Source organism: Phodopus roborovskii, unplaced genomic scaffold (assembly GCF_943737965.1).
Source record: "Phodopus roborovskii unplaced genomic scaffold, PHOROB, whole genome shotgun sequence".
NCBI lineage: Eukaryota > Metazoa > Chordata > Mammalia > Rodentia > Cricetidae > Phodopus > Phodopus roborovskii.
This window is the reverse complement of record NW_026125295.1, coordinates 6,641,294-6,664,943: the sequence shown is the minus strand read 5'-3', so window position 1 is coordinate 6,664,943 and position 23,650 is coordinate 6,641,294. Positions and strand designations below refer to the sequence as shown.

The window sequence follows — 23,650 nt, the reverse complement described above, 5'->3', positions numbered from 1 at the left end:
CACCATGGCACTAAGACACAGAAATAAAAAGGATTCGGGCAGGAACGGAAGGAGTCAGATTTATCCATGTTTTCGGATGATGCGATCCCGTACTTGAGACCCTAAAGACTATATCTGAACTCTTGGATTGAAGAAATACTTCTGGTCAAGTCACGGGACACAAAGTGAGCATTACAAACCGGTAGTTTTCTGTATATACTAGCGAGGTTCAAGCAAAACAAAACAAAACAGACCACCTTGGAGGATAGCTAATCAAAGAGGTGAGACGCTCCTGCAAGAACTAAAAACACTGCAGAGAGAAACTAGAAGGGACACTAGAACACGGCAAGCCCTCCCTCCCCGTGGATCAGCAGTTACTATTGTGAAAATGGTTGGTGCACACACACTCTGCAGGCAAACACACCTATGTAGCATGATAAATAAAAGACCCAGGGACAGAAACTTGGGTCTGAGTATCAAACTGAAGATCAAAAAAAAAAAAAAAAAAGGAAAGCAGCCAGGCACCAGCTCTCAGTCTGCCCCAGACTGAAAGGCGATCCTGGCTCCACCAAACCTCCGCTTGCTGCCTCTCCTCAGCATGGCTGGAGAATCCTGAGACTTCAGTGTCTTCCTATCCTCACTGTGGCTGGAGAATGAATGCCAGCTCTGAGACCTTGCTTCTGTCTTATATTCCTCCCTAGAGCTGGGATCATAAGCATGAGCTCTGTTGCTCTTCACTCTTGTGTAGGTCATGGTGGCCTTGAACTCACAGAGATCCATCTACCTCTTAATCCTGAGTCCTAGGATTAAAGGTATATACCACCACTGCCTGATCTCTGTAGCCTGAGGTTGACTTTGCTTTCTGAATCCTCAGGCAAGCTTTAATAAAACATGAATAATAGGTCACCACATGCATACCTGTAAATCTAAAAATAAGAAATTGCTTAAAATACATACACACGTAGATGTGATAAAAACCAAAATGTAAAGCCCAAGACTCAGAATGTAAACGTCTTACCCAAGGTAACACAGCTCGAGCATGATTGGGGCGGCAACTGTATGTGAGTTTTCGTGCTTGGGAGCCCTCACCACCGTTCACATCACCTCCATATTCCTGCAATTGTCCCACGGTCTCCCGCTGACACTGGTTTCTCTGAATTCCCCAACTCTGCTCCAGAATGATGGAGGGATGGACATCCCATTTTCCCCATCGGTGCAGTATTAAACGTGTGCATTCAGACAATGTCATCAGATATAAAGTGTATCCGCTGCATTTTCTTCACACCTATCAGGGGATAAATTACACACCTACATTCATATGCACATATGTTACGAGTGTGTGTGTGTGTGTGTGTTTGTGTCTATGAGTGTGAGCGTGTGTGTACGCGTGTGTGTGCATGCCGCAGGAGTGCTCACACGCGTGTGCTGGGGATGACTCAGGGCCTTGCACATGCTTGCAGAAACACAACAGACACTGAGCTATAACACTGCCCTGGAGGAGGTGGTAGAGATAGGGAGATCAAAGCTGTATTTCTGCATCATTTGAATGTTTCTCATTAGAACATTCGTGTGAACGTTTACTTTTTCATATCATAGCAAGGCTATCAGAATCACTGCTGTAAAACTTTGGGAAACCTCCCTCAGGAGCCAGGCCTCTGCATCAGAGTCTAAACTTAGATGGTGACTCCACTTGGCATTTGACCAACTTTTGGGCCTGGGGTAACTTTTCTTCAGAGAATCTTTTTTGTTTTTTTTTTTTTTTTTTTCAACTCTTCATTTTTAATTTAATTCCCATTGTAGACCAAACATGGACTAACTAGGAAATTATTACCATTATTGCCTCTATTTTATGAATAGGCACAAAGTTAAGGGAGATGGGGGTGGGGTTAGGGTCAGGCAAAAGGAGGAGCAATTGCCCAGGGGCATCTAATCACATAGAACTGGAGAGAGAGAGCCATATCTTGTTATTTATTTGGTCCCTGACTGTAACACGCTTAGGCTTAGGACTTTCTCATCCCCTTTGAGATACACGTGGAATTTTTTTTAAGCTATTCAATTTAATTACAGCCAGTTTTGTATTTAGTTATAGGGCTGTTGCACAAATTCTAATTGTTCTTAATAATAAAAACTCAAAGTCAGCTATGGGGGTAGGTGTGAAAGCTGAAAGATCAGAGAAGCAAGCGGCGAGCCACTGGAGGGTTTTACCTCTGCAAGTGCTCAGACGGAAGGGGCAATCCTGTCCTCAGACTGCATCCTCAGACTGCACTGCGCTGCTGTCTCCTCCAGCCTTATATTCCTCTCTACCCAGCCATATCACTGCTGTCTCCACCTTCCTAGTGCTGAGATTAAAGGCCTGTAATCCCAAGTGCTGGGATCAAAGGTCTGAACTCTGTTTTTCTTTTAGACAGATTTACTCTCGTGTAGCCCAGGGTGGCTTTGAACTCACAGAGATCCATCTGCCTCTGTCTCCCGAGTTCTGGAATTAATGGTGTGTGCCACTACTGCCTGGCCTCTGTTCGGTTAGCTCTGTAGTCTGATCTTCAGGCAAGCTTTATTTGTTAAAGCATAAACAAAATATCACCACATAGGGCAGGTTCCAGAAATAGTTGCAAAGCTACTGACTCAAAATTTCAGTTACAACAGCCATTTGAAGGGGAAATCCAACCCACAGGGCTGGGATACAAGACTTATTTTAAGAATGAGGTCTAAGCCAGGCAGTGGTGGCACACACCTTTAACCCCTGCATTTGGAAGGCATGGCCAGCCTGGTCCACAGAATGAGTTCCAGGACAGCCAGGGTTACACAGAGAAACTCTGTCTCACAAAAAAACATTAAAAAACATCCCCCCAAACTAAAAAGAGTGAGGGGTCTTTTGCTAACTAGGGTTCACGGGATGAAGTGATGTAAGAAAGAGCCAGGTTCTCTGACCCTTTATAAATGCTTGCTAACCAACCCTAAAGCACACAAATTCACTCTTTTGTGTTATTTTAAAAACAAGCACAAACTCCCTTTATATTGATGTTAGGTTCTACAAAGAGGGAGTGTGGGGTTGGGGAGATGCTGGCTCAGTAGTTAAGCACACTTGCTGTCCTTAGAGAGGTCCTGGGTTATGTTCCCAGCACCCACCCGGCTCTTTCTAGTAGTTTGTAAGCAGCTCCAGTTCCAGCACATCTGACACTCTCTTCTGGTCTTTGGGGACACCAGGCACACATATCATGCACATACATACGTGTATAAATAATTACTTAGAAAGACAGAGAACATAATGCATGAGCATATCAGCAGGAATGTCAACTGAATGGGTCTCAACCACAAGCTTGCTGCTTATTACCTGTAGTGGAAGAAAGCATTCAGCCTCTAGTTCCTTTCTCTTCCTTTTCATCTTTCTTAAAGAAAAAAAAGAGAGAGAGAGAGAGTGACTATCTTGCCCACCCAACCTGGTGTCAAATGCCTGGGCTCAGCTTTCAGACTAGCTGACGCTCCAGACATACACGCCTTTACCTGACTTTCTATTTGTTTTGTCAGCTCTAAAATCGTGACAGTAATAAAAGGATAACTATGACTCTCAGTTGTCATAGGAGATTCATTTCCTACTCCTAAAAATGAGATTATTAAAGTATTAGAAGCCTGGGAATATAATTTAGGGGTGTAGCCGACAGCAGTATGCCCTGGGGTCAATCCCCAGTACTCCAGAAAAATGTAAAGTAGTCTTAAAGGACTTCCTAGAATCTAGGTCTGATGACTTAGACCTGTAATCCCAGCTACTTAAGGGAACAGAAGCAGAAGGACTACAATTCAAAGGACTCTTGAGCAATTTAGCAAAACCCTGACTTAAAATATTTTAAATGAGATGGAGCTGTACCATAGCTCAATAGTAGGACACTTGCCTAACATGCACAAGACCCAAGTTTTAATACTTAGTCATGACAGTACACACACACACACACACACACACTGCAATATATATGATGTAATACCATTATTAAAATAAAAATGTAGGTGTACACACAAATGTCTCAAAGAATTTTATTTTTTACTTCAGAATGTTGATTTTATATGGCTTAACATGCATATGACAGACTATATCTGGAAAGATGAATGAGAAACCAGTAATAGTGTTTGTCCCCAGCAGAGGCACTAGATAGCTGGAAGGGTCAGTACTGGTAATTTTACACACTAAGCATGCATCTCCAAAATTTATTTTAAGGAGTTAAAGAAGACTAGGGAAATTACTTTGACTCCTTGAATTCATTTTCTACCAAATAATAAGTGTGTGTGTGTGTGTGTGTGTGTGTGTATGCTTAGAGAAAAATCATGAACTTAGATCCTTTAGTGCCAGATGTGTTAAACTTGATGGTGTAATTAAAAAGGCAACTGAAGCTTTTTAATGTCCATTTTGTATCTTTCTGCATACTTTGAGTGTTCATAATGAGATTTTAATGCTTTTCTTTTGCCAAGGGAAAACTGTGAACAAGGGAAAACTGTGCATCCTTCCTGCCCTGACCTCAGAAGAGGAACTGAATTGGGAATTTCAGAACTTCCGCAGAATCTGCAAGAGGAATAGACTCAAATATTTTACAGTAGAGTGGAGGATTTCTTCTCTCTCTCTCTCTCTCTCTCTCTCTCTCTCTCTCTCTCTCTCTCATTTAGTTTTGTTTGTTTGTTTTTTGAGACAGGGTTTTTCTGTATTGCTTTGGAGCCTGTCCTGGAACTTGTTCTGTAGACAAGGCTGACCTCGAACTCACAGAGATCCACCTGCCTCTGCTGGGATTAAGTGCAAGCACCACACGGCCCTGTGAGTGGAGAATTACTAAATGCTTTCAGCCAAATCCTAGAATTGTCTTTGGAAAAAGGGTTTGGCTGAAAATATTTAGTGTAGTCTTTGACTGCCAGCACAATGGGAATTGGAGTCACCTGGAAGGCACACCTCTGGGTGTGTCTGTGAGGGTGTTTCTAGGTTGGTTTAACAGGAGAGAGACCCACCATCAAGGTGGGCAGCCATCCCATGGGCTGGCTCCTAGATTAAATAAAAAGGAGGAAGCATCCTGAGCACACATTTGTCCATCTTTGATTCCTGACTTGGGAGGCCACAGGACCAAGTGCTGCTGCCTACAACCTCCATGATCTGTGTCCTCAGACTATGCACCAGGAGAAAGGCTTTCTTTGTAAACTGCTTTTGTCAGAGAAAGAGAATAGTGAACACAATGTTTCACTCTAAATATAGAATGGATATTACCAGTGGGGTGGGGGGTGGCTGAATGGAGGGGATGGGAACAGGAGGGGTCAGGTAGAGGGAGGACGGAGGGAGAGAGGACTGGAAGAGACACCTGGAATCTGGGGATCTCTGGGATGAGCTAAAAACCTAGAGCAATGGAAAGTCCTAGGAATGCTTTAGGATGACTCTAGCCGGATACAGAATCTGAACTGTCCTCTCCTGTAACCAGGCAAGACTTCCAGTGGAGGATCTGGGAACCACAACCCAGCCTCAAACCCTTTGACCTACAAGCTGTCCTGCCTGCTAGATGTGCTGGAGTAAAGATGGCACAGAAACTGTAGGAGTAACCACTAATGACTGGCCCAGCTGGAGACCCATCCCCTGAGAGGGAGCTGACCCGAGGGCCAGAACCCAGAAACAGGACACCTCAGAGAGGGAGGATAGAACCAAACACAACGGAAACAAACAAACAAACAAACAAACAAAAACACCAACTCAACCAAGTGATTCCTACATTGGTACCTAGCCCGTCTGGCATCAGAGAGGCTTCACCCAGCACCTGATGGGAACAGATGCAGGGACTCACAGCCAAGCATCAGGCAGAGCTCAGGGAATCCTGAAGAGGAAGCGGGAGGATTGTGAGAACCAATGGTGTCAGGGACACCACAAGAAAACCGGCAGAACCAACTACTCTGGGCTCACAGGGCTCACAGAGACTGAACGACACCCAGGGAGCCTGCATGGGACCGGCGGAGGCCCTCTGCATGTGTGTGACAGTTGTGTAGATTGGTCTTCCTGTGGGACTCCTAACAGAGGTGGGGGAGGTGTTTCTGACTCTGTTACCTGCCTTTGAGACCCTTTTCCCCTACTGGGTTGCCTCATCCAGCCTTACAGAAGAGGAGGCAGGTGCTGAAACTTGATACACTGTGGCTGGCTGAGATCCCTGGGAGGTTTGTTCTTTTCTGAAGAGAAACAGGAGGGGGGTGGGGTGGGTAGGAGATAGGGACTCCAGGAGAGGAGGGAGGGAAAGCTTTGGTTGAATGTAAACAAACAAACAAACAAACAAAAAGGTATCACTGTTGCAGAGATAGCTCAGTGGTTAAGAACACTTGCTGTTCTTGCCGAGGACCCAGGTTTGCTTCCCAGCACCCATGTGATGGCTCACAATTGATTAAAAATGAGTTTCAGGGGTTCCATTGACTTCTTCTGGCCCCTGCAGGCAGTGTAGTGAACACACACACACACACACACACACACACACACACACACACACACACACAGGCAAAATTCTCATACATTAAAAAAAAAAGTAAAAAGTAAAAAAGAAGTCCTTTTAAAAATGCCTTTTTTACCCATGCAACTCCACCACACCCTACGAGTTGCTATCTAATCCTCTCCAGCAGACTTTTCTGTCCCCCAGTGGGACATTCTTTCTGAAACCAGACCCCTCCCCCCAGGCCTCAGGTCTTACATTCCTGCACCTGTCACTCACTCTGTCCTTTGGTGCAGGAAAGGCAATTGTTACACTTGGCAAACAAAACGACCTCTAAACTCCTTTCTTTAAAAAAAAAAAAAAAAAAAAAAAAATCTCTTGAAGGAGTAACTTCTAAATTATTTTAAAAGGAAGACATTTTTTGTCATCAATTTTTAAAGGGTCACCCTTATAACTTAGGGACACTATACAGAAAAAAATCTAAACTGACTTTTCCTCATCATAGGACAAAAATTCTTCAACATGTCAGGACCCTTATATTAAAAGGGGGTTTTAGGTGCTACACTTTTATAAAAATAGACAGAGGGGCTGGAGAGCTGGCTCAGCAGTTAAAAGCACTGGCTGCTCTTCCAGAGGTCCTGAGTTTGGTCCCCAGCACCCATGGGGTGGCTCACAGCCAGCTTTAACTTCAGTTCCAGGGGATCCAATGCCCGTTCTGACCTTAAAGGCACCAGGCACATACGTGGGTGCACATACCCATTTGCAAGGACACTCAAAATTAAGTGTGTGTGTTTGAGACAGGGTTTCTTTGTGTAGCTTTGTAGCTTTGGAACCTGCCCTCGAACTCGCTCTGTAGATCAGGCTGGCCTCGAACTCACAGAGATTCACCTGCCTCTGCCTCCCGAGTGCTGGGACTAAAGGCATGGGCTACCACTGCTGAGCTAAATAAGTATTTTTTAAAGGTTGGAGAAAATTCAAGTCTATGCAGCTTTGGTAGGAGTCAGGCTTGCCTTGGACCCCAGAGAGATGGTGAGGATCAAAGAAGGAGCTTGTGTGCCCTCTTATCAGGATAAGGATGATGTGTGTCCTTGGTGATTCCTGTGGCAGCCAAGGGGGCAGGGGAGGAGTCATTCTGCTCACCTGTAAGGCAACTGGGGCCTAGGAGTAAGTGCCCCCCCCACACACCCAGGACAAGCTGTCTTCAGCATTCCTTCCTCTAAGCTTTCAACAAAGACCACACCCAATGAGCCAGTTCATCATTGTCCCAAAAGGACACACCCAAAGACCTCAGTTCCCCATTCAACCTCCAGAGAGACTGACAGTCAGTTACCTGGCTCGGGTGACCACTGTGACTTCTACAGTTAAGGTCTCACATTTCTCAAAGTGAGTGAATTCTATTCTTTTCCATTTGAAAGTCCATTATTCGGAGTGCCCTGACCTGCTCCTGGCTTGAACACTCTTTGAGAGAAAAAGAGTCTCTCCAATCATTTCCTATTATGTGTGAGATTTGTTTGTCTTCCCGAGGGGCCAGGAACAGCCCAGCACCGTAGGATGACTGTGAAAATGTTGACCTTTAGCAACAGTCCCTAACCACCACTGACTGTGACAACTCAGCAGCTGGCCTAACCCAGACCGGTTATGGGTGCAGCCACGACGTCCCCAATCTGTTCCCAGGTAAAGATGTCCTGTTGTGGGACAACTCCTTTGAATCTAAGCCTCCATCCCCAGGTGACTGGACTGGCTAGCATCCAGTGAGTGTCACCTCTGGGCAGAGAGAGCACCTCCCTCTGCCTCTCACCTTTCCTCTGTTCATACTACGCCTCCCCCTGTGCCCTAGGGCACAGGACATTATTGTGCAAGGATGGCGCTGCCAGAACAGCACCCAGCAAAGTGCCCACAGTCGTAACATACTGCCATGGCTTCCCTGCCCCCTTTCCGCGAGGTGCCTGTCTGTCCAGTGTCCACCCACTCTCTGCCCACACCCTGTTCTCTAACATCTGTGTGCATCAGGCAGGATCAACCAGGAAAGTATACCAGGAGGAGGGAGTTAGCTATCACCGGTTTGGGTGAAGGTCAGAGATTCCTAGCTGAGGCAGGCCTCTCCTCATTTCTGCTATCACCCCAGGCTAGCTGGCCTGCAAGCTTCTGGCAGCTCCTCTTGCCACCCCCTGCCATCTCCTCTGCGATTGTAGATGTGTGTTACCGCATCCAGTTTTCCTCAAGGGCTCCAGGATATGGTTCAAGTAGTCAGGCTTGCATGACAAGCAGCTTTACCGCCGGAGCCAGCTCTCAGGCCTCCAGCACTTTAATAGCTAGATAAAGGCAAGCTCATTGCGTTTGTTACCGCTGTCCTCTCCTCTCCAGTTAGTGCTGAGGGTGGTAAGCCAAGGAGAAATATATCCACTAACACCCACACAAGGACGCTGGAGAGATGGCTCAGCGGCTAAAAGCACTGACTGCTCTTACAGAGGACCTGAGTTCAGTTCTCAGCACCCACATGGCGGCCGGCTCACGATTGCCTGTAACTTCTGTTCTGGGGGGAATCAGACACCCTCTTCTGGCCTGTATAGGTACTGCATGAAAATAGTGCACATACACACAGGGCAAAACACTTAATACCCATCAAATAAAGATATATATATATGTATTTTTTTTGAGACAAGGTTTCTCTGCATACCTGAGAACCCTGGCTGTTCTGGAACTCAATCTGTAGATCAGGCTGGCCTCAAACTCACAGAGATCTGCCTGTCTCTGCCTCCCAAGTGCTGGGTGTGTGCCACCACTGCCCAACTTAAAAATAAATCTTAAAAAAAAATAAAATGAGGAATGTTTGAAAGACCAGAATAACCAGGTAAGGTAACAATAAAGTAAAAAATCAAATATGACCACAACTTTAAAGACATCAAGAGATCAACTCTAAGAATGACTTATTTTTCCGTCGGCCTGGAGCTACATCCACACCAGCCCCAAATAACACACAGAGACTCTGTATTAGATATAAAGCTGTTGGCCTGTTACTAGTTTCTCATCGGCTAGCTCTGTTTTAAATATTAACCCATTTCTATTAATCTAAGTGTTTCCACGTGGTCTCATCTTACCGGAGATGGCGTTCTTCTCTCTATCCTCCATCTTGGATCTCCTTCCTACTCCTTCCTCTCTCCTCCTAGTCCCACCTATCTTGCTTTCCTATTGGCCAACAGTGCTTTATTCATTAACCAATAAGAGAAACATATTTACAGAATGACATCTCCCATCAGGCTAAAAGCTAAAGTCAGAAACTGTTCGATAAGATTACATTAGACATTTACCAAACTGAGAGAAAGACTCAGATATGCACATGGAAGAACCACCTGGAACTTCAGATAAACACAGCCAGAGAACTTCTCTTCAGATACATTGCCTGACTGGGCTGTGGCGATGCATAGTTTTAGTTCCAGCACTCAGACAGAGGTAGCAGATCTCTATAATTTCCAGGCAAGCCTGGTTGACTTAGTTAGGGTTCTATTTCTGTGAAGAGACACCATGACCGCTGCAACTCTTATAAAGGAAAACATCTCATTACAGTTGCTTTCCAGTTTCAGAGGTTTAGTCTGTTATCATCGTGTGGGAAGCGAGGAACCATGCACATAGACACGGTGCTGGAGATGTAGCTCAGACTTCTACATCTAGGTCTTCAGGCAGTTAGAAGAGGGAGTGACACAGGGCCTGGCTTGAACGTCTGAAACCTCAAAGCCCACCACCAATGACACGCTTCCTCCAACAAGGCCACACCTACTCCAGCAAAGCCACACCTCCTAATAGTGCCACTCCCTATGGGCTATGAGGGCCATCTTCATTCAGACCATCTCATTCCACTCCCAGGGCCCCACAGGTTTGTAACCATAGTATAGTGCAACTTTAAAAATCTCCATAGTTTATCACAGTAACAACTGTGTTCAAAAGTCCAAAGTCTAAAGCCTTTTCTGAGACGCACGCAACCTCTAACTGTAATCCTCTATAAAAGCAAAATTAAACAGCAGATCACATTCTTCCAACATATAATGGCACAGGATATACGTACCATTCCAAAAGGGAGGAAAGGGAACATGGTGTGCAGAGGTAGTTGCAAGTTCTCCATCTGGACCCTCAGGCAGCAGGAAGAGAGGGACACTGGGCCTGGCTTGAACATTTGAAACTCAAAGCCCACCCCCCAGTGACACACTTCCTCCAACAGGGCCATGCCTCATAATAGTGCCACTGCCTATGGGCCTATGGGGACCATTTTCATTCAAACCATCACCACATTTATCTACATAGTGAGAACCTGTGTTTAAAAAAAAAAAAAGAAGAAGAAGAAGAAGAAATATAGGTTGTAGTTAAAATGCCAAAACTACCAAGCAAAGGAACGGTACCAAAGCTGCAAGGGGATAAGGCCAACATGTTTAAAGCCAAGACTGTCAGAAGAACCTCAGCTCAGCTCCGTAGGCATACGTCATGAAAAGTAGCAAGCTAGAATACCAGATTTTATACTTGGAAATAGACAGCTGCAAACTAAGTACTCAGGTTGTCAGGTGCACAGCAGGTGCCTTTACCCAGTGGACCCTCCTCTCTCATCAGACCTTGAGTTCGCCTCTCTCTGCCTCTCCCGCCCAGAGGGCCTCACGGTCTGTCTCTGGTTAGCCTGGAACTAATATGCACACCAGGCTGGCCTCCAGCTTCCAGAGATCCACCTGCTTCTGCCTCCAGAGTGCTGGGATTAGAGGTGTGTCCTACCACTCCTACCTTGATTTGTGTTTTTATCTTCCCATGTGCTTTGTCTGCACATACCATGTGCTCGCTTGGTAACCCTGATACTAGAGTCACAGTTTTCCCGCCACCCTTTGTAGAGGCATGAGATGCAAATGTGTGCAACTGTAAGAAAGCTTACAGGAGCGTTTGTAAACGTGGCTATCCAAAAGATCCCTGGCTGGAGAGAAGATTGCCTTCAAGGAAAGCTTTGGGACGACATAGTTTCCAATTACCACGCAGTTTCTGTCAATCACTGTCTGTGTCGTGAGCCTAAATTGTAAATACACTCTATTATGAAAACGCTTCTTACAGCAATTCTGAAATGGGGGGGGGGGCTCCTCTTGTGGTGCGTGCATGCATTGAAGTGGGGGTAGTCGCAAGGCTTTTAAACAACAGCATGGGATCCTTCTCTTCAACCCTTGTCTGTGCAATGTCCCTGACAGTAGTTCTGAAGCAGAGAGACTCAGGAGGACCCTAATGGTGTGTGATCTGACATTACCTTCATAAAACATTACACTGGCTGGAGAGCTACAGGGTTTGCTTAGTGACCAAGAATGCTTGCTTGCTGCTCTTGGCCTGGATGCCAGTTCCCATGGCCCATATCAGGTGCTCACAGCTACCTGTAACTCCAGCTCCCAGGGTACACATATGTAAATGACACATATGTAAATGTAAGCAAACACCTTTTTCCCCCCTCACACTCAAAGCTAGGGTTAAAAACAAAGCAAAATGACTTGAGGATAGTACAGGGACCCTTTACGAAAGGAGTGTGTGTGTGAGAGAGGGGTTAGAGAAGGATAAACGTGTGGTTGGGAGGGTGGGTATGACTACAATGTAATGCGTGTGTGGAATGTCACAGTGAAACCCATTAGTCTGTACAGTTAATGTGCAGTAATGACTACTGCTATAAATACAGCTAGTAATTAAAGCCAGCCGTGCTGACTCACACATTTAATCCCAGCACTCAGGAAGCAGCGTCAGGTGGAATCTGAGTTCGAGGCCAGCCTGGTCTACAGATGAGTGCCAAGACTACGCAGTTAGAAACCCTGTTTCAAAAAACAAACAAAAACTCCATAAAAATTAATAACTAACAATGCCATCTTACAAAGCAGTTATCTTTTTTTTTTTTTTTTAATCTTCCTCAGTACCACTTGTGGTGGTAGGTGAAGAAACAGATAACGCAGGCAGGAAAGCTGGCCTTAGAGTCTAAGTCCTGGGATCCCTCTACACCGAGCAGCTTGTAAGCTACAGTAAGGCGGGAATGAACGAAGACATCTACACACGTGCTGCGTGCTGCACACGGCTTAGGCACAGACAGGCAAAATCAGACCTCTGCAGGCCCTGGGCCAGTGGGAAGTCTTTTTCCGCTGGGAGAGCGTTACTTGCGACGGCCACCAGATGGCGGAGGGCACTCGCGGCTGGAAGCAGAAAGGCCCAGGCAGCGACCTTGAGAAAGTCAGCCACACCCGGAGATCCGGCTTTGTAAACGCACGTTTTGGGTGTTTAAAAGGGTTAGCGGTTAGGGTACTGCCTGAAATAAGCAGCGACCCAGGCGGGCACCCGCGTCACAGCTCCATCTGACGCGGGTCAATCTGGGGACCAAACTCTTCCCTTGGAGAGCTGCATGCGCACTCCATTCATAGGGTTCCCAGGACAGAAGGGCTGTGCATGGCTCCTGCGAGGTGACTCACCAGCATTCCGGAATTGAAGCAGGAGGATTACCCGGAGTTTGAGAACTGCCGGTGTTCTAGTGTAAGACCCGGTCTCAAGCACTGAGACAGAGGAGAAGCAGGAAGGTCAGGCGTTCAAAGCCATCCTCAGCTACACATAGTGCAACCTGGGTTGCTTGAGGCCCTGTCTCAATCACACACACACGCGCACGCGCGCGATCCCCAAAATAAAATAAGATAAATAAGAAAGAGGGGGCAGGGAGAAAGCAAAGAGTCGGTGCGTGCCACTTCACACTTGCCGACCGGAGTCGCCCCAGCGTGAGCGCGGTTGGAATTAAGCCCACCTTGGGTACACTCAGGCCGGCCGCGGTGCAAGCCCGGGAGCGCGCGGGCCAGGCCTCTGCGCAGGCGGGAAGGGATCCCGCCACCGCACCGACCGCAGCAAGTGGACAGATCGCTTGGCTTGGAATCCTCCCAAGGCCGACCTGCCGAGCTTGTCTGAAAATCCGGATTTGAGGCCTGGGGGGTGGGCATGGGGGTTGAGGAAGGGGTTCTTAGGATGCTACAACACAGGCTGGTTTTTGCAGCTTCTCTTCTACTCTCCCTCTCCTCCTCTTCCTCCTTAAGCTGCGATTTTTAAAAATCTCCTGGTTGCTCAGAAATCTCTACCGGGTGAAAGCGGAATTTTTGAAATCCGGGCGCAGCGGAGTGCAGGACAGTCGGTGGCGCGTCCCAAGAGGCAGAACGGAGCAACGTCCAAAAGCGTTAAAAAACAGAACAACAACAAAAAAAACCCAGGTCTTTTATTTCCCTTCCGGCGGCAGAATGCGGTCCAGTACCGGGGATGTTTCCATTTGCCAGCATTTCCAAGATACCTGCAGGGACTCAGCCCCACAATTCTTCCCTCTCTGATCTCTTCTCTCCATCCCCCACCCCCACCCCGATTTGAGAAAGCCCGAGTACCTGCCTTCTTTATTCCGGCTTTAAGTTTAATTGGAAAGGAGGGAAACTGGGTGGGACTAACAGGAAATTCGGAACCTCAGCGTCCCCTGAGGTTTGGGGCATAAATTACTGCAGTGACCAGGCTCCAACCCAGCCCCAGCACCGGTCAAGATGAAGGCCAACTAAAGAGCAGCTTTGCCCTCGGCCCCTAAATTCTTTTCGGATTCTTGCCGCCTTTTCCAGGTTTCCTTCCAGGCATCGGAAGCTCCCTACCACGCTTACTTAGGGCAGCTACCCCCACCCCAGCAATCCTCGGCTGAGAAAACCTTCACTCACTGAGAAGGGACCCGCACCGGGACGAGGGGAGGAGGTCCTGCTCCGAATTTTAACCCATAGCAAAAACAACAAATATAATTAATACGGGGTTGTTGGCTTGCTTTCTGTACCTTTTCTTTTTTATCTCGAAAAACGAGACTGTTTGGCGATGAAGACATATTTCCAACCACGGATCATTTTCGGTTTTGTGCCGGTTTTTCCTCTTTCGTTGTAGTTTGTTTAATTAAGTGGTTTTGTTTGTGGCAAGAGCTGAGGACAAGAGAATTTGGGCAAGCCATCAGACCCCCTTAAACCGGGGTCTCCGGCTTGCGCGGGAAGCGGCCTGCGCCCGCGCAAAGGTGCGCAGGGCTCGGGTGGGGAATGTAAACAAGCCGGCCGGCTCCCAGCCCTTGATCTTTATTTAAATGGAGTCTTGTTTATCGGTGTCATCCTAGGAGGATTAATTAGATACATCTCTTCACAATTTGGTGTCTGACACTCCATCTTAGGAATGCCTTATCACAAGGTGTTAATTGGGGCCACTCAGCCATTTACGTTTCTATTAAACACTGCGAGGGACTTTTCACAAGTACTAGATTCTTTTTACTGTACGGTGCAAAAATATACAAGACTTGAAATAGAATAGGGCCTGAGTCCTCTTTATCCCGGCGTGTGATTAGCATTTTCGGGTTATTCTAAAGGACAGAACGGCACGACATCATTTGATACTCCGGGTACCCAACCACTGGACGTGGAAGTTGATTCTGGCTGGGTTGGGCAAACTATGTGTCTCTTTCCCAAATCTGCTCCCCACACAGATACATATTAAAAAGCAAATCTCCAGAAAGTACCCACACACCTGGCACTCGGATGACAGTCGGGGCGGCTTTGCAAAAGAGCTTTGAGCAGGCTTTCTTGAAATGCGGAGCTGGTAGGTACCCAAGTTCATGGCGGTGCAGAGAGGGTTCTGGCCCCAGAAGTTTGGAGGACATGAGTGACTACACACAGTTCAGGTACATCTTCTGGCCGCCTTAATTGGGCGCAGAAGGGGAGGAGGGCCCGGCTGATTGCTTGCCTCCCCACAGCTAATCCTCTTAGCAGCTGCATTTCCGCGCTCCTCAGTTAGAATGACCCTCCCAGCCAGACCTTTACCCCAGGGTGGGAAAGGGGCTCCAAGGGCTTGCAAGCTGGTCTTTCAGCCGTCTGCAGATAGCGCGGCGGGACGTCTGGCAGGGGGCGGGGAGGAACCTCTTCCTCTAACTGCCTGGTCTTCCGCACACCTAGGGTTCAGCGAGGGCCTGTGGGGCTTCGTCGTCCAAGGTTACTAACTAAAGCGGAGCTAAGAGCAAGACACATCACTGTCCAGATAGTTTGCAGGACCGCAGTGCACTAGAAAAGTGGAATAATCCTTTGTGACTGCCGCACCCAGTGCTAGCCTGCGCGCAAGCCCTGAGTCCGGGATGAAATTTAGCTGAGGGTAAGGCAACCAAGGACAGCAGCTGCACCAACCGAGGAAAACCGCAGATGGGCTCAAGTCTTAGGGTGCACGAACATCGCGCCCTGCGGTGCTTAAAGGACCCGGAACTCGTAGGCGCTCGAATAGCCGCGGGGGTTCCCAGGGAGCTTATGTGGGTCTAGGTCACCTAAAGTAAACCCAGGAAAATAACTAAGGGTCAGGGCGGAGGGTGGGGGGCTAGGATTAAACCTGCAGAGTGCAATCTTACATCCCCAGGGCAAATACTCCCTCCCCACCCCACCCCCAGCAAACACCCATTGTCCATACTTCCTAGTGGGACGAGGAAGTAGATCCCATTCATCTTTGCGGTGGGGGGGGATAAACAGAAGCACCCTCTGCCCACCCCACAAGACCACAGCATCTAGTTAAGATTCTAGAGCAGTCTATGGAGGGGCAAGGGGTGTGTGTGTGTATGAGAGAAACTGTTCACCCTGAAAAAGTACAGAAGGAAACAAAATTAGATAAATAAAATCCATAGCACAGAAGACAGAACTGTACCCGTTCCCTTATTGAATCACATTTATTAAAAATGACTTACGACTATACATAAAAATTCAGAATCTCTAAAAAGTCTATAGGAGCTGTGGCGTCAGACTGTAATCTCTTCACGTTCACTGAAGGGGCAAGTGGGGGGTGGGGAGGATTAAACAGGGTTGTTTTTCCTTAAGCGTGGCTGAGCGAGCACACAGACAGCTGAGTAAGTAAGTGGACAGAATCTCCCCCAAGATACTGAGACTCCCCTTAACCCTGCAGTTGTGTTTCTGAAAATTCTTTACAAAGCCAAAGCACCAGTTTTACATTGTTTTAGCTGATACCCAGGCAGCTGAATCTGTACAATATATTCCAGATTACTCTACGGTGTCTAAGCACACGACTGTACACTTACATTCTCCCTTTGTCTCTGACCCTTCTGGTCTCTGCAGGTCACCCCAGCAACACAGGCACATCCCTATGGCAAACAGTTATTCCAAAATCCTGCAAAGAATTACAGGCTAAGACGAGCTAGCCACTTTCCCATTATTATTATTATTTTTTCCTTGACTCTCAGGCTCAGCCTCTTCAGCCTCAGGCAGAAACTAGCAATGAAGAGCCTGCTGTTGAAACTAAAGGCCCATCCCTTCTCTTCCTGGAGCAAAAATACCTTCACACTCTGGGCTGCTGTTTGCTTAAAGATTTACAGGTAAAAATGAGAGCCAAAGTTTTTTGCTTGCTTTGCGCTTTTTAAACTCATTTGATAGCACCTGGCACTCAACCTATTTCATAGCCTGCCTTTTCTGAATGTTTGTTTCCCATAAATAGATCCAGCACCTTGAACAGCCTTTGAATTTTAAAAAAACACTTTCGAGTCCTCTGCTAACTTTATTATTTTACAGAGGTTGGGGGGGGGGAGCTGCTAGGTTTGCTTCAGTTAATTACCTGCAGAAATGGCAAAGCTTTGGCGCCTTCTCTCAGAGAATTGCACAAAACGGGATACATCAGAGGTGGAAGGTAAAAAGTCTTTTTGGTAACCTAGGCAAAGAAAAGGACGACGAAACACCACCAGGCCCACCTGGAAACCATTAGGGGTTCAAAGAACTCCTCAGGGAGTTGTGTAGAAAGTGTAATATGCCCCCATGCCTTTTGAGGTGTCTTTGCTGTACTCTTCAGAGTTAATGTCCTCACACTTTATGGGGGGCGAGTTCCCATTGCTGGAGGTGGTAGGAGACATGCGCTTTCTCTTGCAAGCACTGCTGTACACCCCCGAATCGTTGGAGTCTAGAGACTTGATGGGAGGGGGGGTTTCTATCCAGGAGGAACCAATTTCTTCTTTGACTTTTTCCTTGGCAAGCTGGTCTTCTGGGAACACAGGGGGGCTCATTCTGGATGTCCATGGTAGGCCAGCTGCCATCTTCCTCTGATAAGCGCCTCGGCCTCCCCACCCTGCCATTGCAGGGAAGGTTGGATCAGGGTAATACCCCAGGGCATGGGATGTCTGGAGGGGCAAGGACTTTATACCATATGGGAGCAAGGTACTGGAAGTGTATTCAGATTCATAGGAACCGATGTCTAGCTTGTTGGTCACAGGTTGCGTGACAGGTGTGACAAGCCACCGCTGGGGAGGGTTGGTCACCTCTTCGCTCTGTTGGGGTGAAAGGAGGCCGTTGGTCTGTGGCACGGTTCTCTCACCATTATAATATCGGGCTTGAGGTAAAGTGTTGACAAAGGGCTCCGGGAAGAAGTTTTGAACGCCATACCGACCTCCGGGGACAATCTGATGGGATCTAGGAGAATCCGTGGGAGATGGAGTTAACCTGTCATTTTCTGAAGCCGTGTACATGCTACAATATAAAGAGAGACACTTAAAAAAAAACAAAACAACCCTCATGTTATCCCCAGACTAACTGCCTCCCAGAATCTAGAGCCTTGTCCTGACTGTCTAAGCTGAGCAAGCTGTTATGTTGCACAAGAGGAAAGAATGGGTTCCCACTCAATGGGAAATCAGGATCTGTGGCTATAGACCATGTAGCAGAGGGCCAGCCTTATCAGCACAAAGGCCTGGGTTCCATCACCAGCTCTGCATTAATCCAGGGTGGTGGCTCAGGCCTGTATTCCCAGCACGGGGAAGCAGAGGCAGGAAACCAGAAGTAAAAGGCCGTTGGAGATACACACAGCCAGTTGGGTTTGAGGCCAGCCTGCGTTACATCAGCCTCTACCTCAAAATAAACAAATATAGAAAAACATACTTTTACAAGCGTTCAAACACAAAGGACTAAGAGCAGCCAGCACTCCCTTGTCAAAGTGATGGATAGAATGCTATGGAGGCGAGGCAACTCAACTCAGTTTCAAGAAGTTATCCAGGTTTTTCCTCATATAAAATGGGACCGGGTTTGGGAGGGGAGGGGGTGTCTGCTAGTGAGCTAGTGAATCAGGAGCTGGAGGGTCAAGAGGTGCTTTTCCGGAAGAGTTGGGTTGGAAGCACACACACCTCGTGGCTCACAACCACCTGTGACTCCAGCTCTATTTGACACCTCTGCCCAATTCATGAGCACATACCCCCTTCCAGACACAAACACACGATTACAAATAAAAACAAAGCACTAAGAAATAGTTGGAGCAAATGAAAAACAAAACAAAAAAAACAAACAAACAAACAAAAAAAAAACAAAACAAAAAAACCCCGCAAACAAATAACTTGGATTTCTCTACTGAAGTGTGAAAAAGGAACTTCATGTTTAAGGCATGGATACTTTAGAATAGCAAAATCTGTTTTTTTTTTTTTTTTTTTTTAATCTAAAGCAAGATTGCTCAAAGCCAGCACATTTCAAAAATGGGTCTGGGTGACTATAGCTCAACACGCTCGTCTTGTATGTACAAAGCCCTGAGTTTAATACCCAGGGCATGTTGTGTGTGTGTGTGTGTGTGTGTGTGTGAGAGTGTGTGTGTGAGAGTGCGTGTGTGTGTGTGAGAGAGTGTGTGTGTGTGTGTGCGCGCGTGTGTGCGCTCGCTCATGCGCGCGCAGGAACATAAGCATGCTCAAGCACATGTATCAGCAAAAATGAACACAAAAGAAGTAGGTTTAAAAAAAAATCTCAAATATAAAATGTCATACTAAATATGTCCTCATGAAAATGATGACTCATTTCCTGTTCAAAGATGACTCAGGAAATGAGCTTCTGCAGATGAAGCTCAGTTGACAGAATGGTCATCTATCACACTCCGAAGCCTGGGTGTGGTAGCCCATAGCCCATGCCTGTGAGCTCGGCATGAGGGAGAAGCTCAGGTTCCTGTCAATCCCAGCAGGCAGCCTGGAACATGAGACTGCATTTTAAAGAAGAGATGGCTGCCTGTGTGGGTATGAAGGAAAGCAGTACTTACGAATCATAGTTGTCCCGGAAGCCTTTGGCAAATGGGTTATGGTCAATCTTTAGCTGAGTAATCTGGAGAGGAGAGAAGAATAATTAACTGAGTTCTTTATCTTACTAGACCTAGCTGAGAGGCTCCTGCCAAGTGCGGGGTGCTCACGTCTGTGTTCTGGTAGGCAGTCACTGCGATGAACTGAGTCTCTGAGAAAGTGAAGGTCTGAGTCTTGGAAGGCTCGTTCAGGTCCTCCACGCCATCCTCTGTCACTTCTACAATATGCAGTCGTGGCTGGTATTTGTGCAAAGACTGCAGCACTATCATCTGCAAATGGAACCCAGAGAGACTTTCAAAGGTCTAGAGAGCAGGTTTTAACAAACTGCATATTTTGAAATGGGACTTCTGATTGCTGCCTACCAAACTTGTCAACAGCAGATCCCCCCCCTTTTGTGTTACACGAGGGAAACCCCAGAAAGACCCGTTTTTTCACAAAACTGAATAGCAAGGCCTTCCTTGCTTCTTGAAATAGTTGAGTATTTTGTTATCATTTTCAAGATTCCCAGCATTAACACTTTTGCAACTTAAAGTCACAGTTCTGCAGCGTGCACTGCAATCCCAGCATCAGACCTGAGAGATAGCCAGATCAGTAGTTCAAGGCTAGCCTGGGCTACATATACAAATCCTACTCCCCGAGATAAACAGCAAAACACCCAAAACAAAAACTGAGTTTATGTGCATTTGATAGTTTTTCCTCTTGGTTCCAAGTCCCCCAAATTTAATGTCCATGCCTAATAGAAGAAATAATAGCAACAAAGGCTGATTAATTAATTAACTAATTTAAAGTGAGCAAAGTCACAACTGCAAACACTTAATTTTAAGCAAAGTAACAAAGGTACAGCCTCTCCAAGGGGCTCCAGTCAGAACACACCCACCCGATCTTCCAATCTACCTGTGTGTTGTTGTTGTTTGCGCCTTTGTTATTGGTGAGTTTTAACTTTCCAAAGGAAATCTCCTGCCTCATCCAGTGGGAACCAGTGTTAGGAGATTCTGGGTGAACGTACATTTTGTTACCTAAGAGGAAAATGAAAGGAAACATTAGCATTTACACAGACAGTCTGTTTGTTAGCTAGACTTGGGTTTGCAGCAGCAGCCTCCTCCTGGGAGAGCAGCTTCCAGAAATCAGTGGACCACAGCGGGACTCCAGGCACCCCCTCCAGGGCCAAGGTGCTTCCAGACTTCCCTAATCAATCTTAGGCACTGCCATCACCAGCCTCTCCAAATTTAACACAGAGATGGCTCCCGAAGGTTAATCGGAGGCCTTCAAAAGCGGGAGGGATGTGCCTCATGAATACTCACTTTCATGGGTTAAGTTAAAGATGGTCTAGGCTTTCTCAAAAAAAAAAAAATAAATAAATAAATAAAAATAAAATAAAATGCCAGGAGCTTTCCCCCAAACTCAGCAGGGTCAAGGTGAAGGTAACTTGCTAACGATTGGGGGAGAGGTACTTGATTTAAATGAGGCTGGTCCAGCACTGGGGCTCGGATTTCTTCCCGGCTCAGGCCTCCTTCTCCTCACCCTGCATATTATTGTCGGCTTTGCCGCAGGTCACCCACTTGCCCCCCTGGAAGCGCCAGTGGTTAGGGTCGGCCAGAACAACCTCCACGAACACGTTGTAGTGGGCGGTGGGATTGAGTCCGTTTATGTTGAAGCTCAAGAAAGGGAACATGCGCCTGTGCAAACAACAGAACCAGGGAAAATGATTTAAGTAGGGTAGTTCAGGACACGCCCTGCCCCCCCCACAAGAAGTCTGCAGTAAACAAAACAACAAATAGGTGATATGGCCCGAGATTACGAAAATGGTTTTGAATTGGCAATTTTTGGGGACAGCCTCCAAATAAGTACTTTCCCTAACTCATGTGCTTCTGAGAACCCCATCCACTCAAACGCTTTCAGAGCCCTACTAGTTTTCTTCCTGGAATATCGAAAATTATTTTTAAAGGCACAGGTGATACAAAACATTAAGCATGCCCACTTACACCACACACTCACACACCACACACACACACACACACACACACACACACACACACACACAGTTTTGAGTTCTTGTCTCCCAGTACCCACTCCTCGCTTCCTCCAAATCCCGCAGAAGTATCTGTTCGGCAATTCGAAGGTGTACCGGAACTTTCTTGTACCTTCCCCGCAAGCCCCTCAATTATTGGCCTCAGAAAATGTCTACCCACCCAGCAGCTCAAACCCAACATCTTACTTCTGCTCCTCTCACAGAAGTGCTTGAAACAACTGCATTTCAAATCCTTGCACGCAGGCCGCAAACCCAGCTCCAACCCTCTCCCCCACCCTCTGGTCCTGGCCACCAAGCAGCAAACCCATGAGCCAGCGCCTCAGGTAGATCCGCCCTCAAGGGTCCCATCCCCAAATTTCCATCTCCGCCTCCTCCCTGTCAATCCCGGTGAGGGTGACTAGAGGGGGAGAGTAACTTTGGCACCGGGCCCAAGCCACAGGTGTGCGTGCGGATGGAAAGCTGCGTGACTTTGGAGATGCTGTGTCCCCTTTACGGCGCGCATTTAAACACTCCGCATGGAGCGCAGAAAACGTGCACAACTCCCTCAACCCGGCCCCCAGGGGGTTTCGCCACGCTGCGCTCACCTGCCCTGTTTGGTGATGATCATCTCAGTCTGGTGACGGTGGAATTTGAGCCACAGGGGTCGGTTGCACAGGTAGACGTGGGCGCGGAAGCCGGAGCCGGGCATCCCGAGGCCCCCCAGTCCTCCGCACGAGCCGGCCGCTGCAGGTCCGGCGTACGGCCCGTAGAGCGGAGAGCCCTGACCGTAGGGGTAGGCGCCAGGTCCGCCGGCCCCGCCGCCGCTGCCACTGGCGCCGCTCCCCGAGCCCGCGGCGGGGCCGAACTGCGCCCTCGCGGGCGGGCACACGGAGGCGGGGAATCCACCGGGGGGCAGCATGGAGCCGTAGGGGTAGCGCGCGCCATTGGAAGCCGGGTACACGGATCCGTGGGCCGCTCCGGCCGCCGTTTGGTACTGGAAGAGCGAGCAGGGCGCGGCGAGCTCGGAGCCCTGCGGTCCCGGCGACGGGAGGTAGTAGCGCTCGGAGCTCAGGCTGTCCATGGAGTAGCGCGCGGTGGCCGCGGCGGCGGCGGAGGGCAGCTCCTCCTCGGCGCACGGGGAACTCTTGCGGCCGTCCGGGGGCCCCGGCTTGGCCACCGCCGAGGCGCTGCCAAAGGTGTCCCCGGCGTCTGCGTCACCGAGCATGGCCGCGGGGGCCCCCGCGCCGGCGCCTGCTGGTTCTGAGCTCCCCGCCTGGCACGGGAGAGCGCCCGGAAACTTCTTGGACGCTTTGTCTAAGTCCAGCCTCTGGGGCGAGGGAGCAGCACCGGGGAGGAGGCTGACGCTCGCGCCACCTCCCCCTCCGCCGCCTCCTCCTCCTCGAGCACTCTCCAGCGAGTAGAAGTGCGCGCCCGGCAGGTTCACGGAGCTCACCAGGAGCTGCTCTCCTAACTGCATGCTTTTGCGAATCGCAGACGGCAGCCGGCTGCCTCCTCGCTTCCCGCGGCCTGGTTATAAAGGCCGGCTGGGGGAGCCAGCGCCCTCTTCCGAGGGGAAGGTAACGTCCCCTTCCTCCCTCGCCCGGGCTACCCACCTGCGGACCTGCGGGGCGGCTTCGGCGCGCGCCCCGAATCCAGCGTCCTTTCCGCAAGGGAACAGACCCCGGGTCGCAGGTGGGAGATGGAAACCGAGCAAGCAGCGTCTCCCTTTCCTGCCGTCCTTCCTGTCTGGCTTCTCAGGACCCCTACACTCCCGCCAGGGAAGAGGGAGGGAGGGTTCAGCTCTGAGTTCCCATTTAGCAACCAGCCCGCGCCTCTCTGCTGGCTCCACAGTGCTAAACCCTAGGCCCACTGGACTGCTTGGAAACTTGGGAGCTGTCGCTGGCTGCTTATATGCGTGCCGCCAGGGAGGGGCTTCGCAGCCCCACAGCAAGGGGACTTTGCGATTGGCTGACAGAGGTGACACTAATTCAATTAAGCACTTATTAATTGGATCGAGTCGCCTGCAAGTTTCTTTCCCTCTCAGCCTGTTTGGCTGTTATTGTTGGTTTGGTGCTCTTAAGTTTCTTTAGGGGACATATATATATAAATATATATCCCACTGTGAGAATCAGT

The 23,650-nt window shown here is 48.3% G+C and overlaps 1 protein-coding gene across 1 annotated transcript; it reads right to left on the bottom strand.

Moving 5' to 3' along the window:
• Positions 1 to 16,838: 16,838 nt before the first annotated feature.
• On the bottom strand, positions 16,839 to 23,227 carry Eomes (eomesodermin). Its single transcript, XM_051202184.1, has 6 exons — positions 22,123 to 23,227; positions 21,031 to 21,185; positions 20,404 to 20,525; positions 19,620 to 19,778; positions 19,473 to 19,534; positions 16,839 to 17,935 (listed from the first exon to the last, which is right to left on the bottom strand). Exons 1-6 carry the CDS (start codon positions 22,992 to 22,994, stop codon positions 17,197 to 17,199), a joined length of 2,109 nt encoding a protein of 702 aa, XP_051058141.1. The 5' UTR covers positions 22,995 to 23,227; the 3' UTR covers positions 16,839 to 17,196.
• Between the last annotated feature and the right edge of the window lie 423 nt (positions 23,228 to 23,650).

Excerpts from the sequence above, each read along its gene's own strand:
- Eomes (XM_051202184.1), bottom strand. The coding sequence starts at position 22,994 with ATGCAGTTAGGAGAGCAGCTCCTGGTGAGCTCCGTGAACCTGCCGGGC. Across the intron at positions 21,186-22,122 it reads ATCATCACCAAACAGGGCAG|GCGCATGTTCCCTTTCTTGA; the intron begins GTGAGCGCAGCG and ends TTGTTTGCACAG. Across the intron at positions 20,526-21,030 it reads AGCCGACAATAATATGCAGG|GTAACAAAATGTACGTTCAC; the intron begins GTGAGGAGAAGG and ends TTTTCCTCTTAG.